Source organism: Pecten maximus, chromosome 17 (assembly GCF_902652985.1).
Source record: "Pecten maximus chromosome 17, xPecMax1.1, whole genome shotgun sequence".
Taxonomy (NCBI): domain Eukaryota; kingdom Metazoa; phylum Mollusca; class Bivalvia; order Pectinida; family Pectinidae; genus Pecten; species Pecten maximus.
Window position 1 is genome coordinate 8810722 of NC_047031.1, and position 21683 is coordinate 8832404.

The following is a 21683-nucleotide window of genomic DNA, read 5'->3' on the forward strand; positions in this document are numbered from 1 at the left end:
TGTAGTTTGTAGGTAGGATGTGTGATATGGGTCGATCAGTCTGATCTGTGATTTCGTGTGATACGGGTAATCGGTCTGATCTGTGATTTCGTGTGATACGGGTAATCGGTCTGATCTGTGATTTCGTGTGATACGGGTAATCAGTCTGATCTGTGATTTCAGATGAGGTCTGTGATTCAGGTTGATTTGGTCTGACTTGATTTGGGTGACAGGTCTGTAATTTTTAGTCAGGTCTGATTTGTGTTGGAGTCTGTGATTTGGGTCAATGGGTCTAATTTAGGTCAGTGGGTCTGTGATTTGGGTCAATGGGTCTGTGATTTGGGTCAATGGGTCTGTGATTTGCGTCAAGGTTTGTGATTTGGGTCAATGGGTCTGTGATTTGGGTCAATGGGTCTGTGACTTGGGTCAATGGGTCTGTGATTTGGGTCAATGAGTCTGTGATTTGAGTCAATGGGTCTGTGATTTGGGTCAATGGGTCTGTGATTTGGGTCAATGGGTCTGTGATTTGGGTCAATGTACTCAGTCTGTGATTTGGGTCAGGGTCTGTGATTTGAGTCAATGGGTCTGTGATTTGGGTCAATGGGTCTGTGATTTGGGTCAATGGGTTTGGGATTTGGGTCAATGGGTTTGTGATTTGGGTCAATGGGTCTGTGATTTGGGTCAATGAGTCTGATTTGGGTCAATGGGTCTGTGATTTGGGTCAGTGGGTCTGTGATTTGGGTCAATGGTTCTGTGATTTGGGTCAATGGGTCTGCGACTTATGTCAATGGGTCTGTGATTTGGGTCAATGGGTTTGTGATTTGGGTCAATGAGTCTGTGATTTGAGTCAATGGGTCTGTGATTTGGGTCAATGGGTCTGTGATTTGAGTCAATGGGTCTGTGATTTGAGTCAATGGGTCTGTGATTTGGGTTAATGAGTGTGATTTGGGTCAATGAGTCTGTGATTTGGGTCAGGGTCTGTGATTTGGGTCAATGGGTCTGTGATTTTGGTCAATGGGTTTGTGATTTGGGTCAATGGGTCTGTGATTTGAGTCAATGGGTCTATGATTTTGGTCAATGGGTTTGTGATTTTGGTCAGGGTCTGTGATTTGGGTCAGGGTCTGTGATTTGGGTCAATGGGTCTGTGATTTTGGTCAATGGGTTTGTGATTTGGGTCAATGGGTTTGTGATTTGGGTCAATGGGTCTGTGATTTGAGTCAATGGGTCTGTGATTTGAGTCAATGGGTCTGTGATTTGAGTCAATGGGTCTGTGATTTGAGTCAATGGGTCTGTGATTTGGGTTAATGAGTGTGATTTGGGTCAATGGGTCTGTGATTTGGGTCAGGGTCTGTGATTTGGGTCAATGAGTCTGTGATTTGGGTCAGGGTCTGTGATTTGGGTCAATGGGTCTGTGATTTGGGTCAGGGTCTGTGATTTGGGTCAATGGGTCTGTGATTTTGGTCAATGGGTTTGTGATTTGGGTCAATGGGTCTGTGATTTGAGTCAATGGGTCTATGATTTTGGTCAATGGGTTTGTGATTTTGGTCAGGGTCTGTGATTTGGGTCAGGGTCTGTGATTTGGGTCAATGGGTCTGTGATTTTGGTCAATGGGTTTGTGATTTGGGTCAATGGGTTTGTGATTTGGGTCAATGGGTCTGTGATTTGAGTCAATGGGTCTGTGATTTGGGTCATGGGTCTGTGATTTTGGTCAATGGGTTTGTGATTTGGGTCAATGGGTTTGTGATTTGGGTCAATGGGTCTGTGATTTGAGTCAATGGGTCTGTGATTTGGGTCAATTAGTCTGTGATTTGGGTCAATGGGTCTGTGAGTTGGGTCAATGAGTCTGATTTGGGTCAATGGGTCTGTGATTTGGGTCGGGTCTGTGATTTGGGTCAATGGGTCTGTGATTTGGGTCGGGTCTGTGATTTGGGTCAATGGGTCTGTGATTTGGGTCAATGAGTCTGTGATTTGGGTCAATGGGTCTGTGATTTGGGTCAATGGGTCTGTGACTTGGGTCAATGGGTCTGTGCATCAGGGGTGTCTTCTTACAGAACAATTAAATAACATAAAAAAAAAATCAAAATACAACTGTATCCTCATTTTAAATGAACTGCGAAAAACGGGGCCTGATCGAGATCACCAAGCATGGGCTTATTAACTATTACAGTAACTTTTGGTAGTTGTCTTTGTTAAACATTTTGTTTTATCTGACCAAATTTTCCTCTATGATGACTGGATATATACTGTACTGTATTTGATCTCATAGGCACACCAGTGCCCCTACAAATGCACCCCCTCTTTTTTCCAGGAAAAGAGGATGTGTGGTCTAATTGAAACATATGAAAACTTCCTTAACCTCACCGATCTGCCAATATTATTTTCAGTCTTTTAACCAAACTCTGTAACAAAACAGCCTCGCTGAAATCAACATCAAATTTTGAAGATAACTGGTGTATGTTTTATACCTTTTGTATACAGTCATGCTGCCCTAGTCATTTGTCTGAAGGTGACAGTGTCTGTACATTCTAATTTCTAGTCATCAAAAAGTCACATATACAGAGTTTTTTCTCGATGATTTGGATAGAGGCCTTTTTGTCTCATTTTGGGAAGAAAATAGATGAATTGGGAAAGATTTTTTCAGGAGTAAACTGCAAATTTTGGGAATTTGGCTTAAATATGAAATAATTTCATTTTGGAATGGGGCCCTTTAAAGGCCCCAAAACGCCCTCAGAAAAAACTCTACTTTCATTGGTTCTGTAACAAAATCCTTACAAAAAACAAACAATGGAATGTTTTCGCTTCATAAAGGAAATAACTATGTAAATGAAAAAAAATGTCCTCTCAGATTTTACATGGAAACTTGGTCCTGTACATCATAAACATTTTATTAAGCAACTATATCCCCCCCTTTTTTTTTTGTAAGAGCACAATTAAGGTCAAATGCGGTAAGTCAATTTTTCATGGTCTACACATTAGTACATATTATACATACAGCTTAGATGATGCCACTTAAAAATTCATTCATTGTTTACTTTTCGTTTATACAGGAGATCGAAGTAAACAACTATGTTTGTTTTCTTACAAATCTGTATGTGTATTTTAGAATTAGCATTTAAAATGTCAAACACCAGGTTTTGGAATATATAATGAGACTGATATTTTAGAATGATATCACAGATTCCCAAAGGATCACTCAATTTAAAAACTGACACCAAAATCTGATGAGATCTATGAAAAAAAATTGATCACGAATATAAAAGTTACTAATAGATTAATTCTATAAATAATTCTCTGCTACAAAAGAACATTTTACGTTTTGATCAACAATATAAAAAGAAAATTTTTTTCATTGCAGAGAAACCAAATGACAAATGAAATATGTAGATTCTTTGAATTGTTTTATCAGTAACCTGTTCTTAGAAGTCCAATAATTTGATATGCCACCGAGCTTGTCAGTCCTTATAGTATAATTTAACACTGTCTGGGGTTTGGGAAGACAGGTGCCCTATATTTACTTCACACTGTAATAGTTTTTTTTCAGAATATCAATATTTCATATTCTGTTATGGTTAAGATTATTTATCTTGACATTAAACTACGTTTTATACTTTGTAGCCATTATACTTGTACAATGTAATTGTGATATATGACACCTAAATTTTATAAAAAAAAAAAAAAAAATGATCTACAATTAATTTTTTTTTAAATAGGGCTGTTGTCTATACCATTAGACTTGATCACCCTTCCAAATTCCTGCCTTCTATAACAAGATAAATAAAAATTGTTAAGCTATTTTTGTTCAAAAATTGTTTATATTTTAATTCTAATAAAATAAACAGTTGATTTCATGATACTGTAATCTTAAAGATGTAGTAAAAATTAATTTGCAACACCTCCATTCAACTTTTCATTAATTTGCCCTCAATATCCTGGGGTGTATATTTTTAGATGGCTGCAAAACGAAAGTGGGTTTTTTTTGTTGTTTTTTTTGTCATAGAGTTTGGAAAGCTTAATTCAGACAATCAAAATTAACATTTACAAAATATTTCTGCAAACATCACAGAAACATACTGCATAAGTGTCCATTTTAAACATACAATGTATATGACTTCTATAACTGAAGTTAATAAGCACAGAGTTCCTTTGGAAAACCACTCTATAATTGTGATACTCACATTTCTGGATCTCTTCAATTTAGAAATAAGAATTTTTTGAGTTTCCAACTTTCATCCTGGTCAGACAGCCGATTTTCTGACGACTTTCCATTTTACTGTGTTCGATGACACGGTATGAGTGAGTTTTATATTATCATGAACACATCCTTTATGTACTGTGAGAATCAAACTGATTAAAGAATTATAATTATATGCATTTCTGATGTTAATTTACAATGACTTGTAAGCTTTGAGATTTTACAGTAAAATTTCAAGAATAAACTTTTATTAAAATATCAATTAATATTTTCATATCTTATTTTCTTTTTAACCTGCTAAACAGTTTTCACATTGGATATATATCATTAATTTATCAGATCTTGTGAAAATTATGTTTTAACGGGTTGGTGAAGCTAACCAGCCTTTGTATTTTGAAGTGCCTCACATCTTTATTGATAGAGCACTGTCAGTATTGTGGATCTTTAACTAAGTTTGTTTGACAATCTCAGGTTAACAGTAGAGTAGGCCATGTTTATCCTGTAGCTCAGGGGGCCAATATATAAACCTTAACTACATGTAGGGCTCGGCTTATTTCAGAATTTAGTTTTTTCTGATCTACAATTAGACATGGTGGGCTTAATTGAAAAACTATGAAACATCATTTTCAGCTGTCCCATCAAGAGCTGTGGGGACCTGGGTTCAAATCCTTGTTTGGTTTTATTTTTCGGACCCAAGGTTCAAATCCCTGCAATGTTTTATTTTTCGCATCTATTTTAAGGACATTTTATGACAATTATGAAAATTTCACGAAAACATGTATAAATGTACATTGTAATTATAGATATAATATTCTCATAAATTTTTCAGATCTGTCATCATTATGTGTGATATTTATTTGAGATATTGGAATTTAGAAAAATATTTTCACCTAAAGCATGACATACTCTGCTCATATTCACACAGTAGATTTAATGACAGAAATATCAAATCGTGCGAAATGCCAGGCTAAACAGTTTCACTATCAATAAATAATAAATGTCTTCAGGTGATATTGACTTTCTTCATGTGGTATTGTACATGGATTTGATTGACAGAAATACAAATTCATTGTTAGGATTTCAAAACATAGGTGTGTTACATGGATATAGGTAAGGATACCTGTCTGTATTTACAATGATGATGTCACTTAGCAACCAGGAAGAACTGATGAACCAAACCCATATAAACCGAATGTTGATTGCAGCTAGCTGGATTTTAAGTCTGTTGATGAAGTTTCAGTAACTACATCTTACTGCAGACTATTTATAGAAACTGAAAGTTGATCAAGGTGGATTTTAAGTCAGGATGAAATTCCATATATAGAAACTGAAAGTTGATCAAAGTGGATTTTAAATCTGGATGAAGTTTCAGTATAACGAGATCTTACTTCAGACTATTTATAGAAACTGAAAGTTGATCAAGGTGGATTTTAAGTCTGTGGATCAAGTTCCATATAAAAGAAACTGAAAGTTGATCAAGGTGGATTTTAAATCTGTGGATGAAGTTGACCAGTGATGAAATCTTACTTGAGACTATTTATAGAAACAGAAAGTTGATCAAGGTGGATTTTAAGTCAGTGGATGAAGTTTCAGTGGCTCTAGATCATCAGACAATTTAAAGTTGAGGATGTTGGACAATTCTATTTAACAAGTTACAAGTTTGTCATTCCTCTCCAGGTGTAGAATTACAGTCTAGCTGGTGCACAATTTTAATTTACTGGAAAATAATCGGTGAAATTGTATCTTGTGATCCTTTGTGTAATATGTTTGGAATGTTGTCTTTTAATTTAGATACTGATAGGATATTGTAAGTTAGTCTAGCGGGAATATTGTGTCAGGTTTGGAAGACAGATTTGTTTAAAGGGAAAAGCTTTTGGGTGTGAATAAGGTAAATTTCAATATTTTTATTTTGTAAATAAAATAACTGAACATCACACCATTTTAAAGACTTTAAGGACATATTCAGAAAGAAAATATATAATAAATATACCAATTCATCCCCTTTAAAATTATTCTTTTAAAAAGGGGAAAAAAAACCTGCTAGTGGCATTAATTATATGGTACTACAAATGTATAGTATTTGTGATCAGAAGATTTTTTTTTTTTTTTTTTGTCTACCGGTTATTTGATTTAATTGACTTCAAAGTCACTGAGAAATAAACTTAATAAAAATAGAGGAAATGAAAAACAGGCTACATTAAATTGAAATTAAGAATGTTAAATTCATACCTATATACATGTACATGGACATGTAAAGAAAAATTTTTTTTTTACATTATTTTCTATTAAGCTAAAAACAATTACAGTGTAATAGTCAACATAAAATTTCAGTGATATGGTGTTGCAGTACATCGTTTTTAATTATGCCTATGGAATGTGTCTCGATTTGATTAATCAAATTACATGATATTTGAATCTTTAAATCTGTAAACTGAATGAACAGTTATAAATAGATGGAAAATTTCTGTTTACTTTTCTGTGATTGGCGCTTTTTCCTGTTTGTTTATGGTGCGACCTTCGTAACCTTGTGGAACGTTGACTTTAACTGTTTATTCTGGAGCTCCCTGTTGAGTTTACCAGACAGGGTTCCTAAACTGTTTGTAATATAAAGCTGTTCTCTTGGTCTGTTTAAAGCTCTTGTCTTCAGATGAAAGGGATTTTTACGTCTATATCTAAGAAACTCGATCAATACTGCCTGAAATATATCTCGATTGATTTGGACATCCATCGATTTAGTTAAGATTTTTTTGTTGGATTATCAAGTGTCTGTGCGATTTGGATTATATTTGTTTTTGGGATTTAATATACCTAATAACGTAATTTGAATTATTGTTGTGAAAATATTTGTTATTATCATCGATTTAGTTCAGATTTTTTGTTGGATTATCAAGTGTTTCTTCGATTTGGATTATAACTGTTTATGGGATTTATAATTGCATAATTTGAATTATTGCTGTGAAAATATATAATCGTCATGGCGTCGGATATTTCGAAGAGAAGACTATCACTGCAGGTTGTTTCCACGCCAACATCTATTTCACGCTCACCAAAAAATAACTCAGCGCCACCTAGCGCTCTTCGACGGCAACATACAGTGCCAACGGTTGATCGGAAACTAACGTCTTCGACTGGACAAATGGGATCCGAGTATCGCCGCAAAAGTGCGAGTATGTCCATTAATTTTTGTACAATTGTCAATTTTCGTTTTTAACCTATTATAACTTCTATACTGACACCAACAGTGTCAAAAATCTCATACTTTCCATTTCATTTCAATAAAATTTATTGCAATTAAGCAAAGGAATATGACATCAGGCAATATAGACTAAAAGCTTTGATAAATATGTTTCCTCCCAACCATATTTAACTGTACTGCTCTCAATGATTATTGGTAAGTAATAGAGTTAAAAAGCCGATTTCTGGGTTTTTTAGTTTTAAGTTTTTGAACATATAATGCATAAGGTGGTGTTAATCAATGTCATAAGTACATCTGAGAATCTTTCAGATAATCATGAAATCATGCAGTTGGAGTTTATTATGTTAGCTTCATTTATAAGCTAGCTACACTAAGTTTATATACATGTACACGTACAATGTACTTCTGTAGAGGGTTCAGGGACAATTTCATAATAAGTTTTGATTTATTTCAGAGAATTTACATTTGATGAATCGAAATTAAGATCAAAAGAAATAACTGAATGTCCTAAAGAAGTATCTGACTATTCTAACATGCAATTTATAATATTGAAGCATTATTTATGAATATCCTCCATTTCCGTGGCATCCCATTTCATATTCCTTTCCCGAATCGGGGATCTATAGATGATGCCTATTCAAATATTAAATGGCTGTACATCTCTGAATTGACGGAGGGACCATGACAATTTTGTTGTTGAAATCTATACAAATCATTTGAAATATTAAAATATATCCATATGTATGAATTATGACTTCAAATTTAAATAACACACAGATTTATCCCTGCTAAGATACCATTTGGCTGACACTATTGCCCTAGCATAAAGTATAATGGTCTTGAATTTAAATTATTGTTAATTTATGTACAGCAAAAAAATTTGCACTTTTCTCCCTGATTATTCACTGAGAAATGTAATGTTAATGCTTTGAGACTCATTGAATTTTTAGATACCCCACCAATAATGCAAGAATATTTAATATTTCCCCACTCAGTTCTTTCACATAATTTTCATTTATAGGAATTTTAAAACTGCTCATATTGACTAAGGAAATTCATGAGTCTCTTAACTGTCAAAAGGTCATTAATAATTTAATGGCCGTTAATCATGATATATATAAGATTGAAAAGAAAAGTAAATGGAATGAAAAGATAGAGATGGTATTGTAAAAAATAAAGTAAACCAGTATATAGCAAAAACCGGTCAATAAAGGTCTCCATTTATATTACATGTATATAGCAAAAACCGGTCAATAAAGGTCTCCATTTATATTACATGTATATAGCAAAAACCTGTCAATAAAGGTCTCCATTTATATTACATGTATATAGCAAAAACCGGTCAATAAAGGTCTCCATTTATATTACATGTATATAGCAAAAACCTGTCAATAAAGGTCTCCATTTATATTACATGTATATAGCAAAAACCGGTCAATAAAGGTCTCCATTTATATTACATGTATATAGCAAAAACCTGTCAATAAAGATCTCCAGTAAAAAGCAAAACTCTGTAAAGGGCATGAAATTGATTCTATACCCATTGTATCGATTCATTTTCATTTCTTGAGAACATTTAGGCCTCTTTCATCTCTACTGTAGCTTTTATAGACAAGTTCAATTGAAGTTGGGGAAGGGGGTTAGAGTATGTCCAGCTCTGAGCTTATATTAAGAACCAATATTATGTACCTGTGTTTGGTTTCTCTGTTTAATGCTGTGTGTTATGACAACTGTTGGTGATATTGATTAGCATTAAGTATTTTCTGAGGCATTGAGAAGTCCCGCTGTGGTGATGGTACAATAATGTAGTCAATTAAAGAGAGGTTTTCAGCTTACGGTAGATATTCATAAAGTTATGAAGGACAAAATACAAAAAAAAACATGAATCACCATGTGTACCTGTCCTAATGTCCAGTCTCGTAATGTTGTGTATCACTTTATAAAATGAATTTGTGACTTCGGTCTGATTCAGTTTCATACAAAACAGCTCCTCGTCAGTATATTGTGACGTGGTGGACCGATGATTGAAAATAATCAAAAATTAATTGAAAAAAAAAAATAAAACCGATTATCGATGATGACTTTTGAAAGGTAATTAATCGGAAATTTCTGAAGGGTTCATGAAGCTTTGGCTACGTATCTTTGCATTTTATCGATATATTCATTGGTCGGTTTCAAGTGATTAAGGAGATTTAAATATATAAACAACCGTTAAATGCTCTGTTTGTATTCAGTAATAAAAATATTGATAACAAAGGTTAAGACGAATGTACTTGAGATGTACATAAATTTTCTACAAAAGGGCAATTCTGTGCTAAATTTAGAAAACCGATTATAATCAATAATCAAATGATTATGTATTTCCGAATATCGATTCTGAAAGTGAAATTGATTCCCATCACTAGCTGCATTTCATGCTGTGGACACCTGTATGGAATTTCAGCATGATGGCTTAATAATGGTCCTCTCATTCATGGTCAACCATCCTCATATGACCTTGACCTCTAAAGAAGATGAACAAAATTATACTGGTTTATCTGCTTAAGCCTGCCTAAGGGTGTTGGCTCATTCTTACCAAGTGTGGCGGTGTTAGGGCTGACGGTATCGATCACAACAGAGACATTTGTAAAGTAATATGGATAAATTCTGAATCCGCAAGATTTCATTTAACTTTTGGTACAAGATTAAGTAGAGTTTTCTTTGGTATCTTTATCTGAAGAAATGGTAGATTGTAATTCAAGATAGGTCCGTACTTAATTTAGTATCTTAACTTGGATATAATTTATATCAATTTATTCTGTCAATATTTGCTGAAATCTCCCGTACTTTATTACTTCTTTTTGCGACTCCAATCCTCATTTCGTATTGACAGATACAATTATAATGCCGAATTCGATAAATTGTTGATCGCTTGTAACGGGAGGAGGTATATTACTGTACACTCGACATCAGACAATCCTTAACTTAACATCACGTCCAGACATTTTCTTATCAAAATTACTTCACTAGATTTTTAACAAAAAAATAAATTCAATATAGACTTACCAATATTCTTTTGTGAAAATATAAATTGATTTTTTTAATGCTTAAGTGTAAGATAAATGGATATTGTGTTTGTTGATTGTCAGTATTTGAAGTGTTAAGCTGACTGAGCTTTTTCTAATGTTATGATGAGATGCAGGGCGAGTTTATTATTGGCCACAGGAGTATTGTGTGAGGAATCGAGCTGTAGAAATATCAGACATTCACTTTCACATACCACACATCTCAATAGTAGTCTATTCTGATCTTTGTCGTCGATTTCGACGTATTATTACGCTTCGTGTCTCAACCATATCTCAAATAACAGCACAATTCTCCTTCAGGTTCGGACATATCCTGTGTACAAATTTGGATTCAGATTTCTGAAATAGGATTTTATATTGACACTTGAAATCTGTTGTGGTGTGGATTTAGATTTCTCAGAATTAGGATGTGATATTGACACTCGGATTCCATTACAGACTGGATTTTCACATTCAATTTGATTAATGAATTCAGTGCAAATGTTTTTCTTTAAAAAGTCCAAGCTAATTGCATTATAACATATGCATTAATTGTATTTATATACAGAACTGTGTTGCTGAGGTTAAAATTTCCTGATTTCACTCTGCAGTTTATAAGAATATTGATGATTTTTTTCTCAACTTCAATGCAACCATTTGGATTTGGATATAAGTTTGATGGGATTAATTCTGTGTGAACTCACGTTAAACTTTTTGGACGGTTAAACCTTTTTCTTACTGAATGAAGAATACATCTGCATTAATTAAGTGTCAAAACTGTGGTTTTGTCGCATCATTTGTCGAACAGAATTAGAGAAAATTTTCAGAAAAAAACTTTTTGGATTTTCATTTGGAGGTTGCTAGGAGTAAAATTTGCAACAAAGGGAAAAATACATTCTGGGAAATTTTTGAGAGGAATTTTTTTCATGTGACAATTCAATTTTGTGGATTTTTTTCAACTACACACTGTGTTGCAATTAATTGCTGCTGTTGATTCTCATCGAAGGTAGTACATGTATATAAAGAATTTAATTTTAAATTCTAATTTGAAAATTGTGAAAAACATCAAACTTTGTGTATGTGGTTAAAGTGTTATAAATCTGTGCTGTCTACCGGTCAAATCTGAATTCAATTAAACTGGACAATGGGCAAGGAGGACCAAGCTGGTCAGTCTCGGGACAGGAGACCAAGTCGTGATCGTGACCATCATGGTCACCAGGGGTCAAAATCCCACCACGGTCACCATAAAGACCGGCGAATGTCCGTCGCGTCACAGAGTGGACGTAGGTCATTTTACTCTAGCACTAGTTAGTCATATTGTTTGAAATTCTCTGTCAATTTTAAGGATGAAAATCTTTCATTTAGAATTTTTAATAATAAGATGCTGCGCCTGAATATGAATTACAGATCTGTTTTTAATTTGTAGTTTGTATACAATCCTCAGAATAAAATGCTATACATGTTAATAAATAATTTGTTATACTAAAAGTGCAAAGCACATTACCAAAAAAAAACTGGGAAATTACATTGTTTTCAAACACAATTAATTTACAGTGTAGATAAAGTATGGAATTAGGTGGGTCTATTACTGAAGTGTTATCTTAAGTCCTTTTGTGTTAAATTAGGGTTGCCTTCATTGGAAGTATTGTAGTTTATTCTTCAAAGGCAAGTTGTAAGGGTGAACTAATTCATCATCGTACTTATCAGTTTAAATTTGGTTGTATATCTGCCAACTTTGAGTGTATAAAAATTAGTGTAATACATGTAGTACTGTATCTTAGGTTGACACTTTTAGGGTGGTGAACTTGTGTCCATAAACCAAAACTTTCAATCGTAAAAGGCTGTATTATAACAATGGTCAATCTACAGTTATCATTTCAATATGTAACTTTTTTTTTTTTTTTTTTTTTTTTCTGATGACAGCTTTTGAACTATTTCACTTTTCTGGAACACGAACATGATAAAAATCATCATTTGATACAAAATGACTAAGATATAGGGATACAGTTGTGATATCTTGTGTTCAGTATGTGTAGGAATTGATTGAACCACCTTTGATTAATAACACCTGCCAGCTTCATTTCTGGTCAAGAGATGAAGTGTGTGGAGGCCGTGGCCTTAGAGGATGGTACAGGATATGTAAATGGAGGTCAGAGGTGAAGTGTGGAGGTCATGACCTTAGAGGGTGGTACAGGATATGTATATGGAGGTCAGAGGTGACGTGTGTGGAGGTCATGACCTTGATGTCAGGTACAGGATATGTACATTGTATGTAGAAGGAGGGTAACACAAGGCGACAGATGTGATTTGGTTTACTTTGATTCCAATTAGAATGGATTATCTGGTTTTCTGTTATTTGATCCTTAACCTTTGACCTTTCAGATAAGTTGAAGGGTAAGACCAAACCAGGGGGCACGCCTGAGAAGTCCGGAACTCCGTCTGCTGAAGAAGAGTCTCAGAGTCCGTACCGAAATGTCATCTGGAACGAGGATATCGAGAAGCTACAGATCAAGGAGGAGGACCTCAAACAGGTAAAAACTAGGTCATTTATAGAAATAATTAGGTCATTTATAGAAATAACTAGGTCATTTATAGAAATAACAAGGTCATATCTAGAGATACAGTAAAACCTCGATGATTCGAACTTCGTTGATTCAAATTTCTCGCTGTATCGAACTTTTTGCTTGGTCCCGATTTTCCTTACTATATAACGGTACTAATGAACCTATGGCATGATTGGAATTTTTATAAATCGAAGTTTTCGATGTATCAAACTTTTTTCATGGCCCGTTAGCTATGATGTCATAGGTAATTGACATCTCATGATTCGAACAAAAATTTACCTGTACTGACCACTGGACAGGTGTTGGTCGTGACCCCCGCGGCAAGATTTCACACTGCTCCCCTAGATGCCCTGACTGACAATAGGGATAACGATAGCGTGTGTTGTCACTCCCGATCATGGGGTTATTTATATTATGTATTTAATATGCACATAACGTAAATGCACGTGTCTTTAGCAGAAAAGCCTAATGGCTTACATAAGTGTGCATTGTAACATTACTTCTTTTGCTTTATCTGTTAAACGCGATATAAGTGTTTTGTAACCGATACATAGTTTGTTTAATTAATAAAATGCTTAGGTATAAATAATGAAATGTATTTTTATTTTGTTGTGTTTGAGGTATAAATTAACTAAACTTTTCGATGTGAGCCTGACAGGCGACGATCAACACGAAGACACTGAGGACATGTAACGTTAACATATATATGGTCATTATCAAGAAAACATTGATCTATTGTCAACCATGAATAATTCGAAGTCCCGCTGTTTCGAAGTTTTTCTGTTAGTCCCTTGAACTTCGAAACATCAAAGTTTGACTGTAACTAGGTCATATCTAGAGATAATGGGTCATATCTAGAAATTACTAGGTCATACATGTATAAGGTCAAAGGCAAGGTTATGCAAGGTTTCTTATGTATAAAACAAAATCTAGGTATCTGACAGGGTCAAAAAGTAGGTCAAAAGGTCATATGTTGTGGATTGAAGAAAGTTTGCATTCTGATTGGAAAAGCTTAGGGTGATATATAGATGTTTTTCAATATATTTGATGGCAGAACCCTGTAATCAAGGAATGTCTTTAATTCACTTTTGACTGTCTTTATCCTGACAATTTCTGTGATCACTATGACAACTATAGTCCAGTACAATTGATATTCTTAAGACTTAAATGATAAAATCTAGATTGTGAAGGCAGTTAAGAAAATATACAGATACGTCATTACAGATCAACACAGCTATCAGAACAGGACTTTTTCTTTGGACATTTTGGGGCCATTCCCAATAGCAATAATTTCATATTTCAGCCAAATTCCCAAAAGTTGCAGTTAACTCCTGAAAAAATCTTTCCCAATTCACCAATTTTCTTCCCAAAATGAGACAAACAGGCCCTTTCCCAAACCAGTGAGAAAAAGTCCTGCAGAAGATATTCTTTATGTGCCTTTATTACGTTCAGTATATTGTACTAGTTAAGTATTTATATGATGATGTTGTGGTTATCTCCCCTTATATTACAGGTCCATGAGCAGAAGAAACAGTCCCCAGGTGGAGCTCAAAAGGTCAACAAGGTCACTGTGAGGAAACTGAAGCCAGCCTCTGAATGGAACAAACCTAAACCTAAAGTGTAGGTGTTTAAACAGTTGACCTCATATTTTTAAGTGCCATATTTATATAGCAGAGCTTTGGTTTGGTATTGTTTAACGTCCTATTAAAAGCCAGGGTCATTTAAGGACGTGTCAGGTTTTGTAGGTGGAGGAAAGCCGGTTGAGTACCCGGAGAAAAACCACTGGCCTACGGTCAGTACCTGGCAACTGCCCCACGAAGGATTCAAACTCGCAACCCAGAGGTGGAGGGCTATAGTGATAAAGTGTCCGGACACCTTAACCACTTGGCCACCACGGCCCCTGAAGTTATATTTTAAGCTACTATATTTATAAAGCAGAGCTATGTTCTGAAATTATGCATAGATTTGTATAAAGCTCTTATGTTAGTAATTTAGGTTGTAAGGATAGATACACAGTTTATGTATTAAAGTTGTTTATTAATTTGTCTCTAGTGTGACTGTGGCCAGACCCGCCCCTCCAGATGCTCCCCTTAAACCAATGGACGTCTCAGGGTAATTATATATATATTACAAGTGTCTCCCATTATGTAAGAGTTATCTCCCTTGATTTTTTGTCATAATATTATCATTCACACCTCAAATAGATTTAATTCATTTTACTTTAGAACTGAGTTCAGGTGTTTTGTAATTATTTTCTGATATTGATCTTATATCAAATACAATCAAATGTTTTAAATTATTTTTGTGCCAAAATCTGCAGGCTGATGTTTTGAATTGGTGTGGTATTGATATCTCAAGGTCACTGAAGGAAGAGCAACATAGCTTTTTTCTGGGGGCTAATTTAGAGGCTAATGAAATGGACCCCTTTTCCAATTATTTTCATATTTAAGCAAAATTTTCAAAATTTGCAGTTTATCCTTATTATTTCCTTACCAATTCACCATGTTTCTTCCTGAAATGAGACAAAATTTTATGTATTCTTGAAAACTTTTTTTTTTTTTTTTTTTCTTCAATAACATTATGTTTTTTGGGGGTTTTTTTGTGAAGGTTTTGCTGGTCCAAGATATGATGATGTGGGGAATGTAATCCCCCATAGCATTCTGGGAAATTATGACGACTTCCATAAAGAGGCTGTGACTAGGGGTGACCTTCTGGTAAGTTTTTTTAAGACTTTTATTTCATTAGGAAAATATGACTAAATCTTTTTCTGGCAATATGAACATATCACAAAAAATTGTTTAAGCATTTATTTTGAAATTTGATTTCATTTTAATGTATACCCTGTATATTTATTGTATTTGTTATTTTACATGTTAAAAGAAGTTTGAAGTATGGATTTTGAAAAAGTAACTAGCTTGAATTCAAATTCTCAGGCAAACTGTTTAGAAATTAACCGCAAATCATTGTCTGGATGTGTTCGTAATTGTTCCAATTTTTTCCCAGAGTTTTGATAGAATCAGTTAACGGATATCGGATAAAACAAACTCTGGTAGGTGTCTTGAATTTGTGTTGAGATTTTTTTTAGTTTTTGTTTCTCCCTTTACAGGACTTGCCAGCCCCTAAGGACCCAGGGTTCCAAACATCTACACCGACAGTGAAGTACGAACGTAAAAAGAAGGTTACCCCAGTACGCGCTAACGAGAGCAAGGCACTGGACAACTGGCAGCAGAAGATGCGTGAACGGAAAAAGCAACAAGGATACATCTCAAGTAATAATTACGATATAATGGGATGGTTCATGGATATGGGCATTTCAGCTGCATAGTCCAATAGCTAGCTTTTGTGGCTCACACAGTGCAGTTGAGTGTCATGTCTGTGTACCGAAGTTAAGCAACATCGAGCGTGGTCAGCTCTTGGATGGGTGACCGCTCCGTTGTTCCTGTGCACTTATAAACATTGTACAATAGTATGTACCTTCCTAGCTTATGAGTTGATTACCACAGCTATAACTACGGTATATCTTTTTTCTGAGAATGAGTGGATCTGAGAACATGGGGAACGCTGATCTTTTAGCTGGGCTTTTTCTCACTTGGTTGGGATAGTGCCTTTTTGTCTCATTTTGGGAAGAAAATTGGTGAATTAGGAAAGATTTTTTCAGGAGTAAACTGCAAATTTTGGGAATTTGGCTTAAATATGAAATAATTTCAATTGGGAATGGGGCCCATTTCAGCCCCAAAAAGCCCCTAGAACAAACCCTGTTTAGTCAGAGAGAGAATTATCTCCCCTTAATCAGTTCAAAGTTTTAAAATCCACAAATAGACTTCTGCATAATAAGATAAAGGAAGATGAAATAGGCCATATTCAGGGTTCACCCTGGACCCAAAAATCATTGACCATTTTGACAAGATTTCAGAAATCGCATTGTCCAAAACATAGAAAATTGAAGAAATTTGTGAGTTTTGGTGGGCTGTTTCGGAAAATATGAGGCAAATGGCCCCCTCCAGAATTATCCCTGCATATTTAGATCCCAATGTTGTCGCTATCTTTAATAAAAGATAGCTTTGTCTACTTCTAAACAGATGATTGAACAAAAACAGGGCCATCTAAAGTGAGTAACATATGATCTACAGTTGGTCCTTACCGATATGTGGTCCCTGATTTAATTAATATTCAAAATGGTTGCCACGGTAACAAATATTCTGGTATGGGCAGTTTTCAAACCTGGACTGATTGCTGGATGCCTATATCAAATTTAAAATACAGTGGAACTTCGTTAACTCGAACTCGGATAACTCGAATACCCCGCTTAACTCGAAGTACCTCGCCGGTCCCGGCCGAATTCTCTCTTTATCTTAGTAAAAAAAACTCGGAAAATTCGAATTCGGATAACTCGAAAAACTCGGATAATACGAAGTAAAAATTTGGTCCCAACAATAAAAATCCTACTTGAAATGTTCGAATAACTCGAAGTATAATTTTCGTCGATCGGTGGCAAACGCCGACATTTTTTAAGAGCTAACTTGTTAAATTCCGTTTGTAATACTGAACCTATCGGCACTACTAACCTACATGCTATTATAAGTGTTTCATAAATTCATAAAAGAAATTGTCGGTTGAATCTTAATAACAACAAGTCTTGGTGATAAAAAGTACTGCTTTACTTACATCAGGTAATTTCCAAATGCGGTCGCCGATATCAGTACACACGATAGTCAACAACTCATCTACCCGTCCGCTCAAGCGGAACTAATCTCTGACACACCGGTAGATCTACCCGGCAGATGTTTTTACAGGTGTAGAAATGACACAGTCACCAGCGCCTATTAAATCTTTAAATTGCTGAAACAATAGCGTAATTACTGCCGAGGTGTTCAGAGTACAACTGTAACGGTCAGTGCTGTCTATTAAATCGGATAAAACGCCAACTCAGTTACAGTAACATTTTATACGCACATGCGCAGCCCAACTTCCGGTGCTAATACACATGGAAATGGCGTGGTTATCAATAAAAAGTAAGTAGGCCGATCAAACAGTATTTTATATATGTCCAATAAAAGGTAATGGTTCTGTTATGTTTTGTATGCAATCTGTGTTAAACGGTTATTTGTTTTGACATTAATAACTTGTAATTTTGTCGAATTCCGTTTTATCGTTTACCGTTTGCAAACATGACTTGCACATCAGATCGTTATTGAAGTGACTAAGTGAAAGAAACTTTATCGTGACTGTATATCGGCAAAACTACACCAAATTACAAGTGACATAACGAAACATTACATATATATTTACATGTATTGACCAGTCTTCACACTAAACTGATGAGCGACAGAGCGAAGTTGTAATGATTATATAATGTTGACAAATATTGACCAAACTTTTCACCAAAAACGATAACTCGCTTAATACGAACACTCGGATAACTCGAAGTTTTTTCGTGGTCCCGTCGAGTTAACGAAGTTCCACTGTATTCATAATTTTGTTGTTTTCAGGCCTTCTACGAAAGAATCCTGAGGATTTAGCTATGAATGCCGCGGACAATTACCGTAAGATCCAGGAAGAAAGGTACATAATTGACAGGACGATCCCGGCCTTAGACTACGGGAAAGGATGTAAGTATTGGGAAACGTTTCATCATCCATGATCAGTTATAATCTTTAAGTAACATCAGATTACCTTACTTGTCCAATTAATGATTGTTTAGTTCACAGCTACCCCGGTATCTGTTCACGTACATAACACATTCTGCTATGTGTTGGTTCAGAATATCTTTGAATATATTCACAGAAATGTTCATCAGTAGTTGAGAAAGAATCTAAGACTTATTTAGAAATAACATTAAATAGAACTAACCTTGATTTATCATTTTTGGGCAAACTACAAGAAATATGATCTTTTTTTAAATGGAAATTGAACATATACATGTACACTGTAGCTTAAAGGGTTTTTTTCCCCCCTAAACAGTGATAACATTTCTGTTCTGTATTTTAGATCGAGTTGGCAGTGAGTTTTGGAAGCAACAAGAACGTTTTGGGGACGATATATCTGGTATACAGTAAGTGTCAGTCTCGTACATGAAATAACATTAACAGTTACAGGGGAGACAATTCATAACTTCAAGTGGAAATGGTTGATGTCTGGTTAAATGAAGAATGTACGAAATAAATAAAAGAAACAGTTTATTATGCTTTTTTTTTTTTTTTGTGCCGAGGAAATATGATAGTTTTAAATTAATCCTTCTTTCTATAATAAATGAATCTGATATTTAACAGCAAATGATTTTTTAGGTCACCTGAGACGAAGTCTCAGTTGACCTATTGCAATCGCCTTTTGTCCGGAGTGGTGCTTCGTCCGTCGTCCGTCGTGCGTCGTGCGTCGTAAACAATTTACATTTTCAACTTCTTCTTAAAAACTGCTGAACCAAATTCAATGAAATTTTACAGGAAGCTTCCATGGCTGAGGGTGAACCAAAATTGTGAATTATATGGTCCCCACCCCCCAGGGGCCTGAGGGGCGGGGCCAAAAAGGGTCAAATTGACTAAAACTTCAAAAATCTTCTTCTCTACTCTCAGATAAGGTGGAATCAAACACTCTTCATAGATGAAAGGGTCTTAAGGTGCTTTACCAAAATTGTGAATTTCATGACCCTGGGGTCTCACGTTTGCCCCTGGGGAGGGGGTAAACTTTGCTATAGTTTATATAGGGAAATCACATTTTTGACTATTATTTGTTGGATTTGTATTGGAATTCATTCTAACTTGTATCAAATTATCAGCATGGGAAGACACTTTGATGGTATGTACATGTTGGCCCTAGTTGACCCCCAGGGGCTGGTGGGCGGGGCCAAAAAGGGTCAAATTGACAAACATTTCAAAAATCTTCTTCTCTACTCTCAGATATGGTAGAATCAAATACTCTACATAGATGGAAGGGTCGTAAGGTGCTTTACCAAAATTGTGAATTTCATGACCCTGGGGTCTCACGTTTGCCCCTGGGGAGGGGGTAAACTTTACTATAGTTTATATAGGGAAATCACATTTTTGACTATTATTTGTTGGATTTGTATTGGAATTCATTCTAACTTGGTTCAAATTATCAGCATGAGATGACAGTTTGATGGTATGTACATGTTGACCCCCAGGGGCTGGTGGGCGGGGCCAAAAAGGGTAAAATTTACAAAAATTTCAAAAATCTTCTTCTCTACTCTCAGATATGTTAGAATCAAATACTCTTCATAGATGGAAGGATCTTACGGTGCTTTACCAAAATTGTGAATTTCATGACCCTGGGGTCTCACGTTTGCCCCTGGGGAGGGGGTAAACTTTGCTATAGTTTATATAGGGAAATCACATTTTTGACTATTATTTGTTGAATTTTTATTGGAATTCATTCTAACTTCGTTAACATTATCAGCTTGGGATGACAGTTTGATGGTATGTACATGTTGGCCCTGACTGACCCCCAGGGACTGATGGGAGGGGCCAAAAGGGTCAAATTAACAGAAATTTTAAAAATCTTCTTCTTACAGCCCATTTAAGGTAGAATTAAATACTCTTCACAGATCGAAGGGTCTTAAGGTGCTTTACCATAATTGTGAATTCCTAGCCCTGGGGTCTCGCGTTTGTCCCATAGTTATAGGGAAATCACATTTTTGACTATCATTTGTTTTATTTGTTTTTAAATTCATTCTTTCATTCAAATTTACTGAAATATTTCAAAAATCAGGTGACCGTTAAGGCCCATGGGCCTCTTGTTTTTTTGTTGTTTTTTTTCATATATTTAAAGATAATTCTAAGAAGATAAATTGTTTGTTTTACTTTCAGGCCATGCTTGTCATAAGACTTTTAAGCATATATTGATTAGTATATATCTGCCTGATTTTCAGGATAGCCTTGACATAAAACTATCAAGCATATATTAATTAGTATATGTTTGCCTGTCTGAAAGATTTTAATTTTTCTCGAAAATATCAGCCGTAAATAGACTCCCATAGTCATCAAAGTGTACCTGTTAATCGTAACCTTTGATATATTTCAGTATGACCTTGACCCAGTCAGAGCGAGGCTACCCCCGCCCTATTGAACATGTTGGGATTCCCCAGGGTGTGAGGAATGAGAAGGGCTGGCATTGGTCGCCTACACACACGACTCCTGTCCATTATCCCTGGCACAAGGCTCAGTATCTGGCTGAGAGGAAGAGTGAGCTACAGCCAATTATAGACGAACTGGACCCCCACCAACCAGTATGTACCTCCTCCTCCTCCTCCTCCTCCTCCTCCTCCTCCTCCTCATCATCATCATCATCATTCCTTGTTGTGAACCTTCTCTCTAGCCTCTCCTCCTCCTCCTCCTCCTCCTCATCATCATCATCAGCATTTCTTGTTGTGAACCTCCTCCTCCTCCTCCTCCTCATCATCATCATCGTCATCATTTCTTGAACCTTCTCTCTAGTTTCCTCCTCCTCCTCCTCCTCCTCCTCATCATCATCATCATCATCATCATTCTTTGTTGTGAACCTTCCCTCTAGCCTCTCCTCCATATGACTATTTATCCTCCCTCCCAGTTCATTTCTCCTCAATTCTTCCTTCCTTCTTCTTGAACAAATTTGAATATGCCTTCAGACAAGAAAATATATTTCGGATCTGTAAAACATTTATCCAGCCTTTATATGATGCTTACAGTAGGATATATACAAAACCATTAAAGATCTCT

General features: G+C 35.4%; 1 protein-coding gene across 6 annotated transcripts in view; it reads left to right on the forward strand.

The window, feature by feature from the left end:
- LOC117315448 (MYCBP-associated protein-like) overlaps positions 1 to 21683 on the forward strand; it is a 46040-nt gene that overhangs the window by 12042 nt on the left and 12315 nt on the right. For 2 of the 6 annotated variants that reach the window (XM_033869640.1, XM_033869638.1), the window contains 8 exons: positions 12794 to 12942; positions 14489 to 14595; positions 15028 to 15087; positions 15584 to 15689; positions 16082 to 16244; positions 18465 to 18584; positions 18964 to 19027; positions 21010 to 21214. In XM_033869640.1, coding sequence (XP_033725531.1) covers positions 12794 to 12942; positions 14489 to 14595; positions 15028 to 15087; positions 15584 to 15689; positions 16082 to 16244; positions 18465 to 18584; positions 18964 to 19027; positions 21010 to 21214 — 974 coding nt within the window. Of the gene's footprint in view, positions 1 to 6759; positions 7339 to 11540; positions 11695 to 12793; positions 12943 to 14488; positions 14596 to 15027; positions 15088 to 15582; positions 15690 to 16081; positions 16245 to 18464; positions 18585 to 18963; positions 19028 to 21009; positions 21215 to 21683 lie in introns of those variants that run through there. The other 4 variants (XM_033869636.1, XM_033869637.1, XM_033869639.1 and 1 more) reach the window with 4 other exon arrangements.